Genomic DNA, 22,635 nt, shown 5'->3' on the forward strand with positions numbered 1-22,635 from the left:
CTGGTAATCTTGACCATGTGTCTGGACTAGGACGCCCCTAATTTTATCAAGGTACGCAAAAGGACACTGAAGTGCACATTACGAAAACCCCTGTTTAGTTTTCTTGATTGAATGTAGAATGCACGTAACTTTAACTAACTATAACTGATACTAAATGTTTTTGCTATTGAGACGAAGAAATTTCTATGAGTATGTTACTTGTAGTTTTTTCAGATTTGAAAAGTATTGTTTTTGAGCCAAAAGGTGCACTTATGTGGTGCTCTGCGCCTTAATCAATGTTTTAATACGTGTAAAACTAATTCAAACATGTTTGTTTTATTCTAAAACTGTGAATTACTATCTCTAATTATGACAATGTCGTGGGCAATTGAAATATGTAATGTATATATAATAAATAATGTAGTAGTAGAACATTTTATGTGAACGGCAGTGGTGAACGGAATAAATTATTTTTCTTTAAATAAAGTTAATGGAAATAAATACCTACAATATAAATGAACTTAATGGAAATAAATACAACATATATGTGTGAACTTACATAGATAAGTTAGACATAAGTTCACTTATATTATTATGGAGTGAAAATGAAGGTAAGAAAGGAAAAGTTAGAGAGATAGGTAGTGTGACTTAATTTAAAAGGATTTAAAGCTAGCCAGTATCGAAGCACGCCGGATAGAGTTTTACAAGGAGTTCTGAGGTGTAAAGGAATGCAAGTTAAAAGTTGTGGGAACCTTTGGTATCGTCATGCGAAGATTCTCTGGGCTGCGTAGAGCATGATTATGTTGGAACTGTTACTTTGAAGGAATCGGAAGCGGTCAATGTAGGCACATAATTTAAGACACAATTTACATACATATACATACACATATAGTCACGTCTATATCCCTTGCGGGCTAGACAGAGCCAACAGTCTTGAAAAGGCTGACAGGTTGCTAGCCCATCGCCTGAAAGAAGAATCCCAAGTTTATAAGCCTATCCCTTAGTCGCATTTTACGACATCCATGGGAACGAGGTGGAGTGGTCCTATTATTTTTATATTGGTGCCTGGATCCACACAGCACCCAATTTACAGTACATCAGAATTACTTAACTAAGTCATCGGCACATGTCCTTGGTAGGATTTTTACTTTTGAGTCATCTTAACCATTCGACCATTAAAATGGATAAGTGCAGTATATTTCAATAAAATTCAACTTTTGATCGGTGAACAGAACTAGGCTATATTGCTTAATGCACGAGGCCGGCTGCTGTCTCATCTCAGCGCCTGTCAGACACGGAAGGGGATCAGGTGGCGCACTTACTGGTAAATACAATGATGCTGTTGCATACGCTTCCAAGTAGAGTGAATAAATTCTGAGGAATAGAGTTGTAATACTAACGTAATTCGTTTACCAATTCGAATTGTCCCTAAAATACAGGTTTTAGATGTACCAGCATTTTATTGAAAAATCGCTGTTATAGTAATGGCAAGTAGGAATTAGGGAGTCCTACCTGGCTTTGAAGGTTGAGGAACTTACGTGCTTATGTATATACCTATAATCACGTCTTTATCCTTTATGGGATAGCCAGAAACAAAACCAGTCTCGCAGACTGAAAAGTCACGTTCAGCTGGTCTCAATGACATATGACGCCATATGAGGATCTTACACAAAAAAATTGTGGTAGGTACTATTGAAACTCACTATTGTCATGCGGTATCGAAACAATTTTAATGCCTTCACAATCTTATTCACCGCATTATGGACTAAACCTCAAAACTTGTCTATTCAATTAAATTCGCATGAAGCGACCTTTTATAAACACCGGAAATCCATAACCACAAACATATAAACTTTCACATTCATATGGCAGATTATATAATAGAGTCTGGGTATGACAATTTATTTTTATAAATGTCAGACGAAAGGAGGCTGTTTGCATTGCACAGTCAGCCCCTGCTCTTCTCAAGTAGTTAGCCGGAATAGAATTAATTTGTCTGCTATTTTTGACAATAGTCCATTATTATTAACGTCATATTCCATGAGAAAACTTCGCTAGTCGACTTCTTCTTGCTCTGTAGGTAAAGTTCTGTTTCAGATTTAAAAAGGAAATGTAGGTTCAATAGTCTAGGAAAGACTCAAGGGTCAATTACATTTCTCCTTTTGTCAAGATAAATGCGAAAATAGATAGATTTGGTCAAGGTAAAAAAGTAGTAATGAAGTCAAGAAATTAGCATTTACTTAACGAACTCCCATTCGTAGCTTTATTCCCTTGGGAATTTTCAAAAAAATTATGAGCAAGGTAATTATCCTTCTGGCGTTAGTCTTTCTGTTCCAATATCCATTTGCTTGAATGTGCAGATTTCCTCTCCAGGCACCTTCCTCTCATACATTTAGTTAGACAAACAGACAACACTTCGAAACTGGTACAACCTTGTTAAACTCAATCTAGAAAAAATCACACAAACAAACCACTTATTCTAGTGGCGGAAAAAGCATTTCTCGTTTCTTTGAATTCTGAATTTGGAAATTGTACTAAAAGAAAAATAAGTATAAACGTCTGTCCGTCATGATTATGTTTATGTAACATTTATAATGACATCAGAGGGGATGAGGATGACTGACGGTGACACTCACGACGTCCCACGACGAGAAGATAATGCTACTTAAGATATGGAAGAAAATAAAAAAGTACTTTACAATTTAATTATTTACTCATTCTAGGTTTACATATTGGGAACTTCGCGGCTAAAGGTCAAAAGTACGAGTACCACCTCGTGACTCGATGTTCTTATCGTTGCAAGTGGAAAGATGTAGCTTTTGCCTACCTCGGTTGGGTAGGTACTGGGTATACTAAAACTACCCACTCGTACAATTTATTTTTGGTAAAAAAACTTTCGTCCACCGTCAACGATTTTATCCGACACATGGTAGATAGCGAGTTTGATTCGGTTAGAGGTACATAAGTTAACTAGGTACCTACCTAGTCACAAAACCGCAACATTTAATAAGAAGAACAATAAAAAGGCATTTGAATGGAAGAGAGATGAACATGTAACATAGGTTTGTCGTGAGAATCTTCCTCGGAATATTCACATTATTCTTGCTGTTCACACGCGCTTTCTTTTATTTTTACTAAGTTTTTGATAAGTAGTCTGCTACCGTCCACAAACATACTAAAGTTACGCCTCTTTCTCAAAGAGGTAAGCAGAGATCTTTCCACTTGCCACGACCATATACTTACTTTTTTTGCTTTAAGTGCCTCTCTTGTCAATAAACTAGAATACCTCAATTTAACTAACATTTTCCTAGTAACAGAATTCACCTAACCGTACTCTACATTTGGGTCCCGAAGCAACAACAATATTTTACTGTAACTTAGGTAAATATTGAGTAAATAGACAGGCGAAGAGAAAGTTCATGAAGCAAATTTATGAAATGTATCAAACGGGCCGGGTGTTGGATAAAACACCACTTACAGGCGGTACATGTGATAAGAGATGAGCTTCGACATTCTTTGGTTTGTAGTGTTTTAATAATTTTTCGCCCAGAAAATTGTGACTAGAGAATAGATAAAAAAAATAGCAAATGCCGTGTGGTTCCCGGCACCAATACAAAAAGGAATAGGACCACTCCATCTCTTTCCCATGGATGTCGTAAAAGGCGAATAAGGGATAGGCTTACAAACTTGGGATTCTTTTTTAGGCGATGGACTAGCAACATGAAAATATTTGAATTTCAATTCTATCATTAAGCCAAATAGCTGAACGTGGCCATTCAGTCTTTTCAAGACTGTTGGCTCTGTCTCCCCCTCAAGGGATATAGACGTGACAATATGTATGTATGTATAAAAATTTTTATATACCAACCCTTACGGAGTAGATGATAAATTTAAACAAAAATAAATGATGATGATCATAAATGAAATTCTACTAACTTTTCGTGAAAACACAACCTCAGTTTAATAAATCACAATAACATCCTCTTGTCAATAATGTTTTTAGTTTGTAATTTAGAATAGTTTTTTTATTATTATAAAATAGATAATTAATATTAGGTAGTGTATATTATTTAATTAGGTATATTTGATTAATTGTATAAGGTAATATATAAATTTTGACTTAATGTAATAAGTTTTTAAACTAATAAATCCTCTTGTCTCTCGTCCCCTATACCTCCCGTAATTCAGCATGGCGGATATCCATTGAACTTCAATCACTTTGCCGGAGCGACGGAACCCTTCGGTGTAACGAAACGCTTGCCAGCTTGGGATTCACATGTTGTGCATCGATAAAATGAGATATAATGAGCTTCCTTACAAATATATTTTCGTGTAGTTACACAGGTTTATTTAATTGTTAAAGTTGTTGCATAGTCTAGAGGACTAGATGGGTAGGTAGGGGCACTTAGTTCCAGTCCTGTCCTACCCTAACAGATTTTTAAATAAATTTCGTTAAATATTAAATTAAAAATACACATTATTGCGTCTTTATCACTAACAGGTAAGACAGAGTCTGCAAAAGACTGAAAGGCTTCAAGAAGCAAAAATTTAAATTCTGATAGTGACCGGTTGTTAGCCTATCGCCTAAAACAAGAAAGTATAATAAATGATACTTAATACTATGATAGTATCTACTGGTATTTCCCATACTTTCACCCACTGCTCGGGCGGGCACCCAGGTACTTTTCGAATAATATGTTATAACTAGAGAGAACTTCTGCGGTTCGAGCCGCGAAAAACAAAGAAACTATTTTAATTCCTTCCCGCGGGAATTTTACCCTCTGTTAGTGCACTCTACCAAATTTTATCTCTCTGTAGACCTGGGGGGTTGGGCTGAGCGGCTGTGTTAGTCAGTCATTTGTCCATAAATATTTTGAGTCCATCTTTGACATAGGTAAATACGAGTAAGAACGCTCGCCTTCGATCAAATATAATAAAAACTTTTTTATACTTGATCGAAGACGCTCGTCCGCTGCCCCGTCCTCTAGAAAAACTTTGAGAAAAACCAAATGACAGTTCTTCTGTCACTGTCATTTTGAAACATGTATGGTGTTGCAAACCTAACGTTAACGGCTTTCGTTGCTCTATCTTGCGCTTTTTGGCTATTTTCAGAGATCATAATCTGAAATTTAACGTCTAGCTAAAATTACTTGAATAAATATACAAATATATACGGGACGAACGATTCCATTCCATTTATAATAAAACTAATTTTTTACTTAAATTTTTTTATTCTATTCTATTCTAACAACTATAACAATACTTTATATTAATTTTTTCGGATATTGCATATTAACATTTCTATTTAAATTTTAAGTTTGAATTATTGTAGAGTGCCGTCATTGAAGAAAATGCTGCAGTACAGTTAACAAGCAGTGAAATTTAAATTTACATACATACATATGGTCACGTCTATATCCCTTGCAGGGTAGACAGAGCCAACAGTCTTGAAAAGGCTGATTGGCCACGTTCAGCTATTTGGCGTAATGATAGAATTGAGATTCAAATAGTAACAGGTTGCTAACCCATCGCCTAAGAAAGAATCCCAAGTTTGTAAGCCCATCCCTTAGTCGCCTTTTACGACATCCATGGGAAAGAGATGGAGTGGTCCTATTCTTTTTTATAGGTATAGGTTCCAAGAACCACACGTATTAAAATCAAAATAAACACGTATTTAAATTTGACTACAATAATAAGGGTATTTAAATAGATGAATGAGAAATAACAGGGAAGATTGGAACAAAATTATGAATTTCTAATCTTTGATGCTGCGTATTTCTATTTAAGATAAATCAAACGCTATTGTATTTGAAAATACCTGTATTTATTTATTGGCAGCACTGAATATGTAAACCAGCCACACAAAACAGTTGAAAAAGTTGATTTGTTTCTAAAGGTATAAGAAAGTGAAACTGGCGAAAAGTCACAGAGTAGAGTGCCCTAAACGGCGGAGTTTGCAAGAAGAGATTTACGAGGTGGATGCAGCGAAAAGTATGCAGAGATCGAGACATGTGAAAAGATGTAGGTAGTAACTGCGTATCCCTCCGGAAAGGAAGCGTGATTTTTATGAATGTTTTCATCATTGAGGCAATCTGCATCAAATGTCATGCCCAAATCTTGCCGTGGAGTGCTTCAACATACATACATAAAATCACGCCTCTTTCCCAAATGCTTCAAATGGGACTAAAACCTATTTGCCTTTTATATAGAATACTAGTATGCGTACGGAGAAACTTTGGTTGAAATTTATTCGAAGTTAGAAACAAAGATAGAATAAGTAAGTATCTCTGTGCCAAATTTCGTCTTATTTCTGAGTTTATTCTTTAAAAACAAAAATATGAAAGCACAAAATTAAAGTCTACGGAAGAGCTCCTGGTGGCCACTATCTGTCGGTATATGTACTTTCGTTATTGCCATTAAATTTAGTTTAATAAAAATTTATTTGAAGCTTTTTTTTTAAATTGCTAATGTGGCGCTTTTTTTGTCCAAGTTAGCGCATTGTTACAAGGCACAGATAACAACACAGCTTATTAGTTAACCCTAAGAAATTTACTAATAATCGAAAGCAATTACACGCTTAAAATTTTGTTAATAAATTTATGCTAAAATTTATTACAGAAAAATTTTGGTACCTACTACCTATCTATCTACCTACCTATTTGTTGAAGTGACCTCACCCAAATGAAGTACCTCTTTTGCCATAAAAATAAGAAATGTTCTTTGAATTGTTGCTAGCAACGAACCAACGTTCGAACCAAAGTACGTTTATGTTTTATACCTACCCATTAAAGTAACGTTTCACTTGGTAAATACAATAAAGTGCATGGTGTGGTGAACCATAATATCCTTCGGTGAAAGTACTAAAATCTTTACCTACTCCTTGTTTTTCCAGTGCTTATGATGACTGGCAAGCTGGGAGAGGGACTTTATCACAAAGGCAATGCAACCTATGTCTTATCAATCACCATTTCTCAGGTAATTTGTGATTACTATTGAAGTTCTCATTCTGAAGAAATAAGCACACAGAGATGGTGAATAATAACATAGAAACATATAATCACAACTTTATTCCTTATGGTGTAGACATAGAAGCAAGGATCCTGTAAAGACTGGAAGGCTAGGTTCTGATGTATTGCTTTTTGATGAAATTGAGACACATATATGGCTTCAAAGAAGAATCCACTTCGGGATTTCTTCTGTAAGACATAAAAAGCTTTTCCTTTAAATGTAGATTGTTATGGCATAGTAAATTTATTGAAGTTATAATTTATGCTTTTGTTCTTATTTGCAGTCATAGTTCGCAAATCTTTATAGCTTGCAGCAACCGCTGTCACTCACACAATTACACAAATAATACAATAAACAACAATTCTGGTTATAGCCACTAGTTGTATTATTTCACAAAGCCCATTATATTACAATTTTATTAGTATAATAATAAGATTATAATTATATTACTCAATTGTTTTAATTATTGTTTTTGAATCTTTTTATTTGAATTTAAATACATAAATATATATATCTGTATTTCATACTTATTTGCCATTGTTGATTGCTATCTCTTTCTGTTTTGTTTTGTTATATTTTATAGAATAATAAACTGTTTTACTAAGTAATCATTGGTATTAAAGACTGTATTCATTTGATGGAATATTTATTCTTTTAAATATGCATGTGTGTGTGTTTGTGTGTATCTAGTGGAACCACAGTGCATGCTATTTCAACCCATAAGAGTTTAAAAACTATGACTGCTGATATGAGTGTGATCATACACCACATTCATCTATATTTTATCCATACTGAAATTATTAATAGGAAAAAACTTTCATATTTTTCAGTTATATATTGACAAGATTTCAACCACCTGATTTACACCTGGAATATTATGCTGCTTGTGGACCAGGACCTTAGACCAGGTTAAAAGTAATTCAGGAGATTTCACCTGCCCATTGACTAAAAACCTACATAATCAATTCCATCATAAGAAACCTAAAAATGAATCAGTGTGAAGTTAACACAATAAAACACGACACACATTTCATTGTTTCCCTTTAATTGTTATTAATGTTGTAGCGGGAGCGATGATTCGGCTCGACCGCCATCAAAGGGAAGATCTTCCGCCAGGCTAGGTGTTATGCCTGGGGAACCGCGGCTCCGAAGATGTTGTGTCGGAGGTTGTATATATAGCTCCAATCCATGAAATCATTGAAATCGCGATTTAGATTCCTCGCTGCTATTGGTTGAGCGCGTCAATTTCTTCGCGATGATTGACAGTTGTTGTGTGATTTGATGTTGTGACGAGTGGCGTAGAGATGTCGCCACAATGTGTTTTATAAGTTGTGGACAAAACATTAAGCCATGAAATGCAAACATTTACCTATAATAAAATTATATGTTTATGAAGGAGATTTGATACATAAATTATTTTGCACACTTGCCCCACATTGATATCACAAAATATTAATAACGCTGAGGAAGAGATTGACTGAAAGTCATTTACGCCCAATATCTATACTCAAGAAAATGATACTGTGATCAATAACAAAAATAAGTATTTAGTAAGAATTTGTTTGTAGGAAAAATCTTAACATCAAACAATTTTTGACTATGCTTGCTGAGATAGTATTTTTTTCTATTTATGCTATGCAGATAACATAGCAAGAGAAATGTTGCAAAATATGTATCAATCATCATAAGCACTATGAATTATTATTATGCTAATATTGTTGATGTAGTAATGCCAACAGTGATTAATATAACTTTGTAGAAATTTCACTTTTATTCGCCTGACGCGACATACAGGTTCTACCCTATGAGTATGTTAAGCTGCATGGAGAAACTTAATCGTACTTACTGGAGTTGTTCTCAAAATAATGTTCAAATTTTAAAAACTAAATGCATACCAGAGAACATATGGAAAGACAGAATCCGAAGATGGGAAATAGGAGTACTTTTGAGTGGAAAGTAAAGTGTTGTCTTTTTGAGAGGCCCTGCAATATGTTTATGTTAGAATTTCTTGAATTTTTGTATCTCTGTCAGGCAAGGATGTAAGTACTATCAAATGGACAGACTCCAAGGCTATCACGAAGCTGTTTTTATCGCCCTATAAACGATCGCTGTTTGGCTTTTTTTTATGACACTAGCTGCGCTCGCGACTCCGTCCGCATGTAATAGTTATTTCGGGCATCATTGAAGCCCTCAAGGATGAATAATTTTCTCCGTTTTTTTTTCACATTTTCCATTATTTGCAATTTGTGATGTTATATAGCCTAAAGCCTTCCTCGATAAATGGTCTATTCAATACAAAAATATTTTTTCTATTCGATCCAGATGTTCCTAAGACGCGCAAGTGTTTAAAAAAAACAAACAAACTCTTCAGCTTTATAATATTACTAGAGGCCGCCCGCGACTTCGTCCGCATGGAAACCCTATCAATCCCGCGGGAACTCTGGGATAAAAAGTAGCCTATGTGTTATTCTGGGTCTTCAGCTACCTACATACCAAATTTCATGGTAATCGGTTCAGTAGTTTTTGCGTGAAAGAGTAACAAACATCCATACATCCATACAAACTTTCGCCTTTATAATAGTAGTAGGATATTATGATATGAAACAGAATAGGAATAGTGCGATAGAAACGTTACCCATGCCATTCTAGTTACCATTATCGGGATTTAACCACAAGGCCCGAGTATCTTTTTTCCTACTGGCTTATGGTCCCGGGTGCATCCTCACCATTTTGGAGAGGAGCTTTTGACCATGGATCCTGGATTGGGTGTAAGGTTTCACACGAACGAACCTTTCCTTAACTGTTTTTAAAGTTATTATGCAGATATCGTGGCAAGTGGTTTATAAATACCTACTTACATCGATAAGTTCAACATCATCAACTATATCGAATAGCTGCCATTAACTATTATGTAAATTCGTAACGCTTGAGTTTTCCACTTGACTGGTAAATGCTGAATTAACAATGCATGGGCACGCCTGATTTGAGCGGAATTTATATTCAGTTTACTCTTACCTGCCTTGCCTTCAGCTGAGCTGATTGCTACAGGCGCGATTGTGCAAACTTCGAAATTTTAAATTTCGAAACAAATATATTTTTTATATGAACTTTTGTTAAATACCTACGTTTTGTTTATACCTACTAGTCTAAATAAAATGGATAATTTGAGTTTTGTCATTGATGAGGATTTGCCTGTGGTGAGACGGATTAATACCGAGCACGGTGTTAATTGCGTCGCTATGTACCAGAGTGGTGTGAGGGCGCCCAGTTGCTCCAGAGGGTGTTACATCGGAACTTCCATTGCCGTATACGGGTAGTAAGTATCTATAACATAGAATAGAATTCAATTAGAATACTAAACTTTTACGGACATTACGCTATTAAGCTAGAAATGGATATATATTATAAAGTTTATATTACTTTACCCCTATTTTCTCTCTATATGTATGGATGCGATAATCTCGGTAAGTTATGACGGATTTTGTATAATTGTTTGAATGTTGGAAAGAGGGTTTCCTGAGGAAGATATATATTAAATGCTACCCGTTCGAAGCCGGGGAGGGTCGTGAGTAATGGATATAGGCCACTTTCGCGTTCCATTACTCTTTCGTGAATAATCCCACAGATCTTACTACCACTTTAAACACGCATGATACATATAGTAGGTAATAATTCAGTATTATTTATAAAACAACTGCAACAATCAAAAACTCGTTTATTTATTTAAATACATACAATGGTCGGTTTTACTTCTAAACGCATTTATACTTTTATGTCAATTCATAGATAAGAATTCGAGGCCTTACCCGCATACCAAAGTTAAGACTTAGGAGTCATACCTTAGCATGAAAAGCCGGTTTCAGTTCAAAGTGCCGTCAGCGCGTTGATCAGCACAGGCCAGTACATCACGAGTGCCGGAGCGGATGAGATGAGTATTGCATTTTGTTGCCGCTTTGGCAACTTTTCACGAATGGTACGTTTGAACTGCGTTACTATGATACGGGGCTTCCAACGCACGTTTGGCTGGCACTGATTAAAAGTGTGATTCTAAAACCAGCCTACTGAGGCTGCGCAAATGTTTCATCAATTTAAACTCTCAAAAATTACTCAATTTTGTTTTTGATGCAAATAACTGTAGTACTGCGAACACAAATTGCAAGCCTACTGATCATACTACAAGCTTGTGCTGGCTACGTCATTGAACCTCAATAGTTCCATTGTGTTCAGTGAAATGGATTTTGCATGAACTAAATTGAAGTACACCTTCTATTCAAAGTGTTATTAGATTCTGTGGAGAAGTGAGTAGCCAGCTAGCAGCTTGAGCATTCTTCGGTACTACATATTGACGTTTATACTTATTACTGTCAAATGTCATTTTGAAAGTAGAAATAGAAAAATGTAATGAAAACAGAACAACAAAATTCGTAACAACAATTCAATGAGTATCGACATAAAATATAAATAATATAAAACCTTAGTTAAAACCCACACCCATCTTTTAGAACATGAGAGGTCTTTTTCAAAACTTTATAATAGAGATACTGTCTAACATGATTTCTGTAAGTTTCCGTCGATAGAGAATCTTCGTAACATTTTACTTCATATAGAAATTATTATTATGTAGCCACAACTACTAAAAATATTTTTTAAGACAATATTCCTTGACGAATGTCTACATAGTTTTTATTATAACTTCCCGGGTTGTAAATTAAATAATTGACGTATTTGTACACGCATGCGCCTTTATTCCTACGCGAAGTGAGCTGCAGCTGGCTGTTACAAATTTGCTCTACGTCCGTCATGATCCAGACTTGTCGGCGGCTCCTTAGTGTTCGGTGGTCAGTCAGGCAGCTCTGATAACGTATTGAACTCAACTTACGATTATAACTTTATCTGCAGCTTGAATTTAAAAACAACAACAACTTTCAAAAGGTAAGAATTTTATAAATTTAATCATCCCTAAAACAGATCCCTTTCCCACTTGCCTTGCAACTCAGCTGTTCACTCGTAACTACTTGTAATAGTGAAGTTAGAATTTTACTTTTTAGTTTGTTCTAGCAAAACTTTTTGGTGAACACTTTGAAGTTTTTATTTTAACAAATTTTCTTTTAGTGTTTCTTGCACTTGCATGATGTAACTTTTATTTCTGTGTTTGGGATGTATATCCTGTTTCTGTTTTTGGTTAAGTGGGCATGCCTCGGCTGAATGGTGGGTCTTACACATCTTTGGACCAAGTTTACAAGGGCACAACCTTGCCCAACAAAAATGAAGATTTAAAGAAAATTCTTCGGTTTGGGGGTGCTAAGAAGAAATTAGAGCCTTTATTACAAAAGAACACTTCAGATATGAAAGTTGTTCTAACTGAGTGAGTAGTTTGTGTGCATGATGCTTTAGCCACCTATACCCATACCATTTTTAGACAGTAATTATGAAAATTAATAGCAGTTCTTTTAAATTTTAAACATTTTCACTTGATTCAAATCTAACAGGTAGACTTTTCATGACATTGAAAATTAAGCTTGAATTTAATAAAAATGCAGAAAATTAGTAACTTCATGTCATGCTATTTAAAGAATGAGCCACCTGCGTTAGCTCATGTTGGGTAAGCTACAGCCACTGCACTATTTCAGAGAAGCGGAAGCTATCAGCAAGCCAGACAAAATGCCGACCATAAATGCTGAAGAAGCTGCTCTCCTGGGGTAAGTATCAAAAATATTGGTTTGCAGTCTTAAAAAAAATTAGTTTTATCATTTCATTTAATTTTATTTTATTAAAGGAAACATACTTATTAATATTTAAATAATAACTTTATAAAATTTTTCATGACTTGTCAAAAAAATCTATACTAAAGTATATTAAGGAAATTAAAAGACTCATTGATTTAAACTGAGCGGGCGAAGCGAGCATTGCCTACTAATGGTACCAAAACATTTTTTTGTATAGGTATATATAAAGCAATAACTTTCGAACCGCTGGTCTGATTCTGACAAGGATTAAAAGGTCAATAGGATCTTTAAATTATATCAGTGGCAACAAAATCATATTTAAACTTTACAATTAAGTAATACTTGAGAGTAATCAATTTGTAAAAAATAAAAGTGTTCACGCGTTCGTCGCAAAATTCTTATTTGTCGTGTTAAAATGTTTATTTGTAATTACTCAAAGTTTCTCGAAGGTTCTCTCCTTTGAGAATCGAAAATTAGATTATCGTAAATGAAAATAATTAATAACTTGAGTGTAGATATAACAAGCAAACTTCTGCTCTTTTTATTTATAAGCGCGGCTTATCATTATGATTGTTTTACTCAATTTTCCTAGTTTGGAATTTAAACTTTCCCCCTTTGAATATTACGTATCCTAGTATTTCTAATGTGTGTCTTCTTTTGACCAACAATAGCCGACTCTTCAATCGCGGTTGTTAGCTTGAAGAAGCTAATCGTATTAGCGGTTCCTTTGTGTACATAGAAGTACTCATACAAACACATAGATATAAATCACATAGAGTCATGTTCGACATTGCCTTCTATAAACATTTCATATGAAGTCAATATTTGTTCACACTCAAGACATATTGCCTCTTAACAATATATAGTAATTTGATTTTAGTTTTAAGAAATCTACCCTTAATAACGTCATAACAAACATTACTTATAATTAAATTCATTGGAATATTAGAAATCGTTAAATTTGAGTCAATTATGTAAGACGATAATTTCCTTATTTCCTTTATATAGCAGGGAATCTGTAAAATTAAATCACATTCTGTAAAATTAACTTCCACATCGGAGATTAATTTTAAATATCATTAACGTTGACATTTAAACGATAGGTACCTAATACCTATCAGAAAATATCACAGTTTTACGAAATGTTCATATAGTGAAAAATTTTAGAATTATTTAGGGTGTTATTACCTACGTTGACAGGTGAATAAAAAACTTTTTTCGTACAATTTTAATCGAAAAGGCATTATAAAAATTGTCTTCTGAAAGAGATTTTTCGGAACCCTAAACCGATGAGCTTGCAAGAAGTGAAGCGAAAGAAGTAGGTATATTAGTTGGGCAGTTAAATAGTCCCTGCATACACCCAGGGAAAGTTAATTATATGTACTTTTAGGAGAGACATTTTTAGCACTACTTCTTTAACGGTCATATTAAGTATGGAAGCAACTCGAATACACCGACGCAACCAGGTCACACGAGGTCTGCAACGGAAAACGGGGTCAGGAATGGACATGTGGCAAATAGTTGTTCTTGATACGGTCTCTGGCGAAGGCGCGTAGTGTGCTGTGACCCTGAATACATCGGGACAAATAAATGATTTAAACAAGCATTTTCTGATTGTTCTGGATCTTATTTTTCTTTAATGTATTTTATTACACTCTTACTTACAGTCTTTAAGTTATACCTTATATCCTTTTTGAAAAACAAAACATTTTTTTCATAATTAGAACAAAATTAATAAACAAATGATAAATACTCAGTGGATGCCTGTTTTTCACCTTACCGGGGAAATTTAATACGTGCACGTGCGCTAAGTGCATTCCAGACCAACATCTGTGGTTTATGGTCTGCATATCTAATGTATAAGAAATATAGTGGTATTGATGTATGTGTAAACATTTTATCATGCTTCTTTCCCCTCAAATAAGGAGGAAGATAGGCTAGAGATTATGACAACATCTTTCTTTGTCGACTTCTGTAACGCAGCGGCGGCCAGGGCACGATTGGGCATTGTATGTTTATACATTATAAAAAATTGTTCGCTTCGCATTTATAATATTAGTATGCGGATTTATTACTCCAATGGATTCAATGGAAAAAAAAAATCTTGTTGCTTATTATCGTTAAAAAGAGCATCAATTGTGCAAATCCTTTGAAACTTTCCAAAGCTGTCTTGTTTATTATGAATTTAAAGTTAAAAAAAACCCGAATCGGTCATTTAAAACAATACATACTTAAAGAAACGAGTATTTCAAGACTGACTTTTTATGTTGAAAATATGCGGGAGACAAACCACGTTAACGTTTACACTTAATGTGCACCCTTCCTTTCTTTCACACTGGGCACCGCCCTGTTACTATTTGTGGTCAGGGTGTGTCATTCCGACAATCTAGCACGAACCAGTTTTATCCTGGAGAAACTAGTTGGAGGAATTTCCACAAGTTGTGTCCCGAATGGCTCATCCTTTAGCACTGAGGCAATATTCCTACATAACAACTTAGGTATTTGCGCTATAGCTGAGGACACAGTCTTAGCACAGTTCTGTGTTCGACACGCTTGGAACTTCATTGTTAATGTAGAAGCTTGAATTTTCAGTGGTCAGAGCGTTATATATCCAGCATTTTCCAGCATCTTATTCTCTCTCACGCAATGTTTTTGTGGTTGCCTGGAAGACATTGCATATTGCAATAAGGTTGCCTTTTGTGCATCATGTTAAAGCTTCAATCAATTAAAAAAACTGAAAAACAAAAAATATGTACATTTTATATAATTTCTATTCTTAGTGGAATATATGTACGTAGTTTTAGATACAGATGACTAATCGAAACTATTGCTAATTAAGGGAATTTCCAAAATTTCAAATAAACATATTTCTTAACAGTCGCGTAACGCAGTCTTTAAAATATAATAAAATTGAATATGTAGGTAAGTAGTATGATGTTGGTTGCGAAAACATACCACATAATTTTCAAATACATACTTCACGGAATATATAGTTATAAATACCTAGATATTAAAATGTAATAATATTTCTACATTTCGCACCAAAACACGGGGACATCAATTTCACTTCGTCTGTGATCATCCATCATTTGTCCAAGTACACCATTATATTATTAATCAGTTTTTATGAACACCTGAGAAAGTATAAACGTAGAAATTTATATCGATATTATGCTCGTACAAATGTATGATGATTTGATCACGTTTTAGTCAGTCAGTTTACAAGCTTTTATCCAGTGTTGCAGACAGAGCCAACAGCCTTGACAGGACTGAGACATATACATACTGCACATATACATGCTTAATGATAAAATTGAGATCATGCTATGTATTGGGAGGTAAATATTTAGCATACTTACTAATTTAATAAATCCGAAAGTCTGTGACTATATACACAGTACCAAAATTTTTGTTAGTTACTAGTGTGTTATCTACTATCTACGGATTTGGACAAAATTTACAACAATATACGTACATATCAGTGAAGCCGCAGATGAAAACCACTTTCTTATTCTAAAATGGAAGTCCGAGCAATTTTCTTGTTATGCAATGGAACATATTTTATTCCATTCTATAGAAGGGTATATCATTATTTTCCGAATATTTTCTCTTTGAATTATTTAGTCTAAAAGTTGGTAAAAGGTCACAAGTTCATTCGAACACTTTTGCCATAACTTAGGAAAAAATATACGTGTGCTAAAAATAAGCTATTTGCACTAGTGCTGCTATTTATAGAATAAAATCATACGTTTGCCGAAGATATCGCTCACAGCATCATAGAACGAAATTAGTTCATATTTTTCTGTTTCATTCAATCATTAATGGATATTTTCACTTTAGTTCTAGATTATAATAATACAAAAGTTAGGTATAAAGTAAGTATCTATAAAATGTGTAATACTATGAGTGTAGCTGCTCAAATTTGCGCCATTTTTGCCTAAAACTTTATGAAATTTTAATGTTTGTTCTTTGAATAGCGTTGGGAGCACTAGGAGGAGTTACGAAATTCCTACGAAACGTAAAAAAACTTATGATTGTTCCCATTGAAGTCGCGAGCAAAAACAGGTTACTGTCATGCAAGTGGCCGAACGGAATATTTGCAGAAACTTCTTGTACTACATATGTTTGCAGTGTTGTGTCTAGTTTTTATGAGGAAAAAAATCAAAGGGCCATTTTATTAAGTAACCTAAGAGTATATCAAATGCTGGTCATAGTTAGTTTAAAAAAAAATTGAAACGATAATAGGAATCAACAAAGAAATGGTTTTCAATAGCTTCAATATTTTCTTCGTTTTTCTTGTCATCTAAATTATGCGACGCATAAAAGACTCCAGGAGCCATTGAATCAGATTTTAATTTTCCTCACAAGGACGGAAACTTGATAAAAAGAAGTATTTTTGCTGAAGAAAATTTTACACGACATGAACACGGTAATCAAACTGTAAAATTTTTAGTGAGAGCATCCGCTTTTTAGCAAGTCGGGGGAATGCCAGCTAAAATATTTCCGGCTATATTTTGTTATACTTAACCAGCGACCTTGCATCTCAGACTGGAAATGTCATGTAACCAAAGTACCACTTAACATTGTAAAAAATGTGCGCTTAAAGATTTGGCACACTTATTGCCATATAAATTGACCATGCAGAATGCTTTTCAATAGCACTTTGTGGACGTCTTTTCCTCAATAATTATGATTTACACAAATATATTTCAAAGAAATTAAGATATCTTTAATTTAGTCTTGTATACGCAAGTAAATTTAAATAGCATTTGTATAGTAACTATTCGCAACGAAACTATTATATGTACATAAGCTAGTTAAACTAGCAAAAGTTGTTTGGGATGATAAGTCGGCGGATGCCTGACACACATCTTGGAAACTAGCTGCATCTAACTTCTGGGAACACAAGAACGTGACATCGCGTATGTTCTCAGAAATAACTTGCCGACTCTAAGCAGAATAGCAAATGTATAACTCTCGTACTAAACTAAACTATACTATAGTACTTTTCAATACCATAGAATGAATATTAGATAAAATAAATTACATTTTTTAAATGACGCTGAAACTATAAGTTATCTGCGCACGAAAAGCTGTCGAATAAATCTCAGAAATGATAAGAATTGTAAAAACGATACGGGGTTAAAACTATTAGTTGTGACGTCATATTCACCAGTACTCATATGTACATGTTACGAATTCTAAGGGCCCCACTGTTATTACATAACAGGGTCAATTGATTCAGTTCCATAATGGACAAAAGCGTTACCTGCGGGTAGGACTTGGGATTGTAAACTCGGAAACAAATCCGATTACGGTTAACTTAATCCGATTACGAGTACTATTGATTTTCTTAGCAAATATTGTTCTAATAAGATTTGTAAGTTTTCGATTTGTGTTCGCTGGTAAAAGTACATAGGTGGTTGGTACAGTCGTTCACAAATTGAAAGTGGCGCTAGCTTGGGTGCCCCTGGCTGACTGCCAAGAACCTGGGTCGATGCCGAGCCCCAAAGGTGGGAGGCTCCACTTGAACGTCTCGACCTTATTTCCAAATGTTTAGTAACTTTCGCTTTTATTTTTAAAAACAGTAATATTATTCATTTATGTTAGTACCACAGACTATTGGTACAATTATTAAAAACTAACTGTTAACCGCCTGCGGTAAACTATGATTCCTGTTTTTCCGTTACCGTGGAAATTTTCAGAAAGTAGCCTATTTTAATCCTTAAAATCTATCTCTTTGCCAAATGTAGTCAAAATAGGTCTAGTTTATTAGTTAAAAACAAATAACAATCCAAAAATTCTAACTAGTAATTAGTAAGGATTTGGAAAATCTTTTATATGCAGGTACCACACCGTCCATCAGCGTGATACGCATTAAACGTTATAACATTTACGCCTCCTTCAATCACAATATAATCTAATAAGTCGTAAGAGAATAATGGTTTTCTAAGAAGTAATTAAACTGCATTGCGCGATACAGAAATTAACTTTTTTTAACTCCAAGCAGCCATACCTATACCTCCTAATAAAAGCTACCTAGAAACGAGGTAAATAGGCTTTTATCGTAACGCGACAAAAATATACGTAAATTCTTGGAACGCATAGCGTTGATAACATGGCTCTTTTTAGCAAAAAAATCGCCGACACGTAAAAAGACAAAAATGTGCATCGGTATTTCTAGAACAATATACAAAGAGAGGAAATATTTGTAATAGCTCGTAGCGTTCTACGATTTCGTATAGTGCTACGACTGCATAAAAAGCTTCATTGCGCACTTTACACTCAAATGCACTTTTATAAAATTAAAATCAATAGGACTTAAATCTTCTTAGCTAGCATAGTTTTAATCAGCGTTAAATGCTTTCTCAATTTAAAATAATTTAAGGTTGTGGAAATCTTTAAGTGCTTAAATGAACTAGTTGGCAACTTTCCGTCATTATAATAATACTTAGTTGATTTCTTTTCATACTTTTCTGCTAAGTATTACTGACAGAAAGGAATACCTTTGACTTGCTGTATTCTAACTGTGGTTCCTACTAACCACTGTAGCAGTTATTGTTTGAAAAATAAAATTGGAAGTTTACTTTGTTATACCTGAAAAGTGCCAGAGCTTTCAAAATGCGTATGCGTAATGATTACGTATTTGGTACGATTGATTTGAACTTTTACTCTGCATATAATTTCATGTAATGTAGGAAATAATAGGGTGGGCTAGGCGTGTTATATTGGTCTTTGTAGTATGCACGACACTAATTGGTACTGGTCATGACGTTTCTCGGAAATTTAAACTATAAGTCTGTTATATTTTTTACTGGCAATTCACAGTGAATAGAAGATTTATAAATTTTTTGAAAATCGTCTGCGTTGTCATTTAGTTTCCGTAAGAAAAACTAATTTGAATTCGCTTTGAATAGTTTTTTTTCAATTAGAGTTGAAGTCACGTTTTGCTAATGTAGAAACGTTCCGATAATTGCGGAGGTAGCTAAGCCTCTTCGGATTGCTGTAGTTCAATCTGAATACTAAATCGAATTAAAGAGAGATCGCTTTTTTGCTGCATAGTGTTTCAAGTCGAGCTGAAGAATTTAAAGCTAACGTCATCTATACCATACTATCCGTACACCCATGCTCGCTAGTATAATAAAAATAAATACCCCAATTTTCGTTTGTAATTAATAAAATTAATAAACCCAATAATTGGTTGAACGATTTCTATTTAATTTGGTAGGCTTTTAGGAGGTATTTACTTCTAATCGGCTTTTATTCCTAAAAATTGCACGGGAGCGAATCATCGCGCAAAAATTATGTTATAAAGATTCGAAACGTGTATAAAGGGATCTTCGATATCTAATAATATTCATTCTCTTCCTGTGGTTATTTAAAGAATTAATTTAAATAAACAAAATAAGTCACCGGCTGACCGATTGACTGGCAATATCAACTCACATCTCAAATTACTGCGTGTAGAGATTTTAAATTTAGCGTGTAGGTTTCTTACGTGGTCTAGGGGTGCTACCAAAGTACGATGAGGTTAAAATTATGAGGATATTTCCTTCAAGGCGGACGTAGCCGCGTGCTATTCCAGTAACAAGTATACATACATAATCGAACATATTTGTGAGAAAGATAAACGCCTGAAAGTAAGATCTTCGTTTCCTTTGCAAGTATAAATAGGGATAAGAAATATCATTTCCATCTTTGCGCCAAATAGCATGTTCTTCCGAGAATCTTTGAAAATCTGCTCTGAATAATGCATAGAGACAAATCTCAATCGATGACTTTTTCAATAGTGGCGGAAGTGTTAGGTTTTGTGAATTTGAAATGTGTAATATAAGTTTTGTTATTGGTCATCCATGTTTTAGTTATTTTGAACTTTTATTAAGCATCTGAGTAAGACGGGATCTTAAAAATGTAAAGGTTATACAAAATGATTTCTAAATCGTCGAATTTTACTTAAACAGTATATCTAAGGCTCTTGCGCTACTGAGTGACTGAATGACAGTCAACGGACAGCCGAAACTACTGACAAAAGGGAGCTAAAATTTGATACAGGTATCATTTACATCAAATTTAAGGAAGTAGAGACAAAAGGTTTATTAGATATGTCGAAACGCAAATTTTACGAGATTTTTGTATTTATCCGGGTTTTGAAGCTGCTAAAATGTAGTCAGATGTAGGGATGTGATTAAGGGCATTTCGTAGTAAATAATAACAAAAAACTAAAAGAACCTCTGCTCATCCGTCTGGAACACGGACTTAATGGTTTGGAAGCTACGATGACAAAACTTATATTTAACGGAATTATGGTACAGAATGGACACTCGAACCTCCAACAGAACTCTCCCATAGGATTCTGATGACGCACACGCGTTTTTATGACGGTTCACTTTTATTTTCTTGATGAAGTTCTATAACTGGTCAATATGGACGATGAGAATGTTCAGTTAGCAAGACTTGTATTTTAAGAGAGGTGTTTTAAAAAAAATATATATGCAAACCCATATTACCGCCACTGTCGAGTATCGAACTGGTAGGTTTAAGTAGATTTAATAGAAATTCGTGCAAATAAAAAAGCCCCATGTCAAGATATAAAAGTATAATTAAAAATATAATATAAATTTCAATGACCACGTTCTATTTAAAATATAAATTTATTCAAAATTATTTAGCCATTTCAGATCGCCGCTATGATAAACGAGTTTCGAAGTAAATGCATGATTGATATTAGTTTCAGATGCTAATTAGTTTCTCTTGCTGTTTCCCAGTTTGTAGAAACCGAATTTAAATTTCAACTGAAACTGCCAATTAGCCGCGTATTGAAGACCATTGATTTGATTTTAGTATTTGTCGAGCGAAATTAATCAGTTTTCGAATCAAATTCCTTGCCATTAAAATATAGCACTCGTGAAGGTTTTATGAATTGAAAGATCTTAAAGAATACGTAACTTTACTTGCAATGAAAAAGCTAGTGTTGCAGTCTCATAGCCAAAATAGAAATAAGCGAACACTGCATCTCTTTCCACTTAACTGTTCTTGTCCTTGACGATAAGAGTTTGTTTATTTTGTAATGAGTAGGCAAAAATTAGTAACAAGTATATTTCACACAATGTTTTCTCGATTTCATTTCTAAAAGTCACTTACTTCGGATATCAGTGATACTCGTAGAAAGTCAAAGTTCAGAAATTGCTTGTGTATAATAATTGGTTGGTGCAGATATACTTAAAATATTCTTTTAATAAAACTTGTTTTTTTTATGCATTTTACTGAAGAAATCAAATAAATGTGTCATACCGTAATGTAATGTACACGTTTAGCCTCGCACAGTCATGCCATCGCCGAATAGTTGCCCAAATCTCAACAGTCTTGAAAAAACTGATAGGCCGTTGAAATGTTTGGCTTAATGATATAATTGAGATTCAAATTGTGACAGGTGCTAGCCCATCGTCTAAAAGCAGTATCACCCAAGAATGCAAGTTTGAAAGCTTATCCCTTAGTCGCCTTTTACGACATCCATGGGAATGAGATGGTCTTTTTCGTTTTTATTGGTGTCGGGAACCACACGGCAACATTGCTGACTGCGCGAGCGACATTGCGGGAAATGCTTATTCGAATATAAAAACTATTATTTGAAATGAATAAAATGTATTTTTGTGTAATCAACAACAAAATGTGAACTTTGAACATTGTCAACAGTATGTTGTCCGTTGACAGCATGGATGACATCGAGTTGAAAAACATCCAGCTTCAGTTCCCGAGCGCGCGACGGTTCAGCGGCGTGGGCAGCTGCTCGGAGGTCCGGGTTCGGACCGACCGCGGCGACATCGTCGTGGCCGTCCAGGGCGACAGGGCCAAGCCGGCTATCCTCACCTACCACGATCTGGGGCTTAACTGTAAGTATAATATTATTTTTTTCATTAGCTGG

The 22,635-nt window shown here is 34.5% G+C and overlaps 1 protein-coding gene across 10 annotated transcripts in view; it reads left to right on the forward strand.

Annotated features, from left to right (window-relative positions):
• Positions 1-11,378: 11,378 nt before the first annotated feature.
• LOC106133960 (protein NDRG3) overlaps positions 11,379-22,635 on the forward strand; it is a 77,710-nt gene continuing 66,453 nt past the window's right edge. For 5 of the 10 annotated variants that reach the window (XR_009657529.1, XR_009657530.1, XM_013333874.2 and 2 more), the window contains exons 1-4: positions 11,379-11,919; positions 12,175-12,352; positions 12,618-12,686; positions 22,407-22,603. Coding sequence is in view for 8 of the 10 variants with exons in the window: in XM_013333874.2 (XP_013189328.1) it covers positions 12,180-12,352; positions 12,618-12,686; positions 22,407-22,603 (439 nt within the window). In the remaining 2 variants the exon portion in view is untranslated. The remainder of the gene's footprint in view (positions 11,920-12,174; positions 12,353-12,617; positions 12,687-22,406; positions 22,604-22,635) is intronic. The other 5 variants (XM_060953504.1, XM_060953505.1, XM_060953507.1 and 2 more) reach the window with 5 other exon arrangements.

The sequence above is a fragment of the Amyelois transitella genome, chromosome Z (genome assembly GCF_032362555.1).
Source record: "Amyelois transitella isolate CPQ chromosome Z, ilAmyTran1.1, whole genome shotgun sequence".
Classification (NCBI taxonomy): Eukaryota; Metazoa; Arthropoda; class Insecta; order Lepidoptera; family Pyralidae; genus Amyelois; species Amyelois transitella.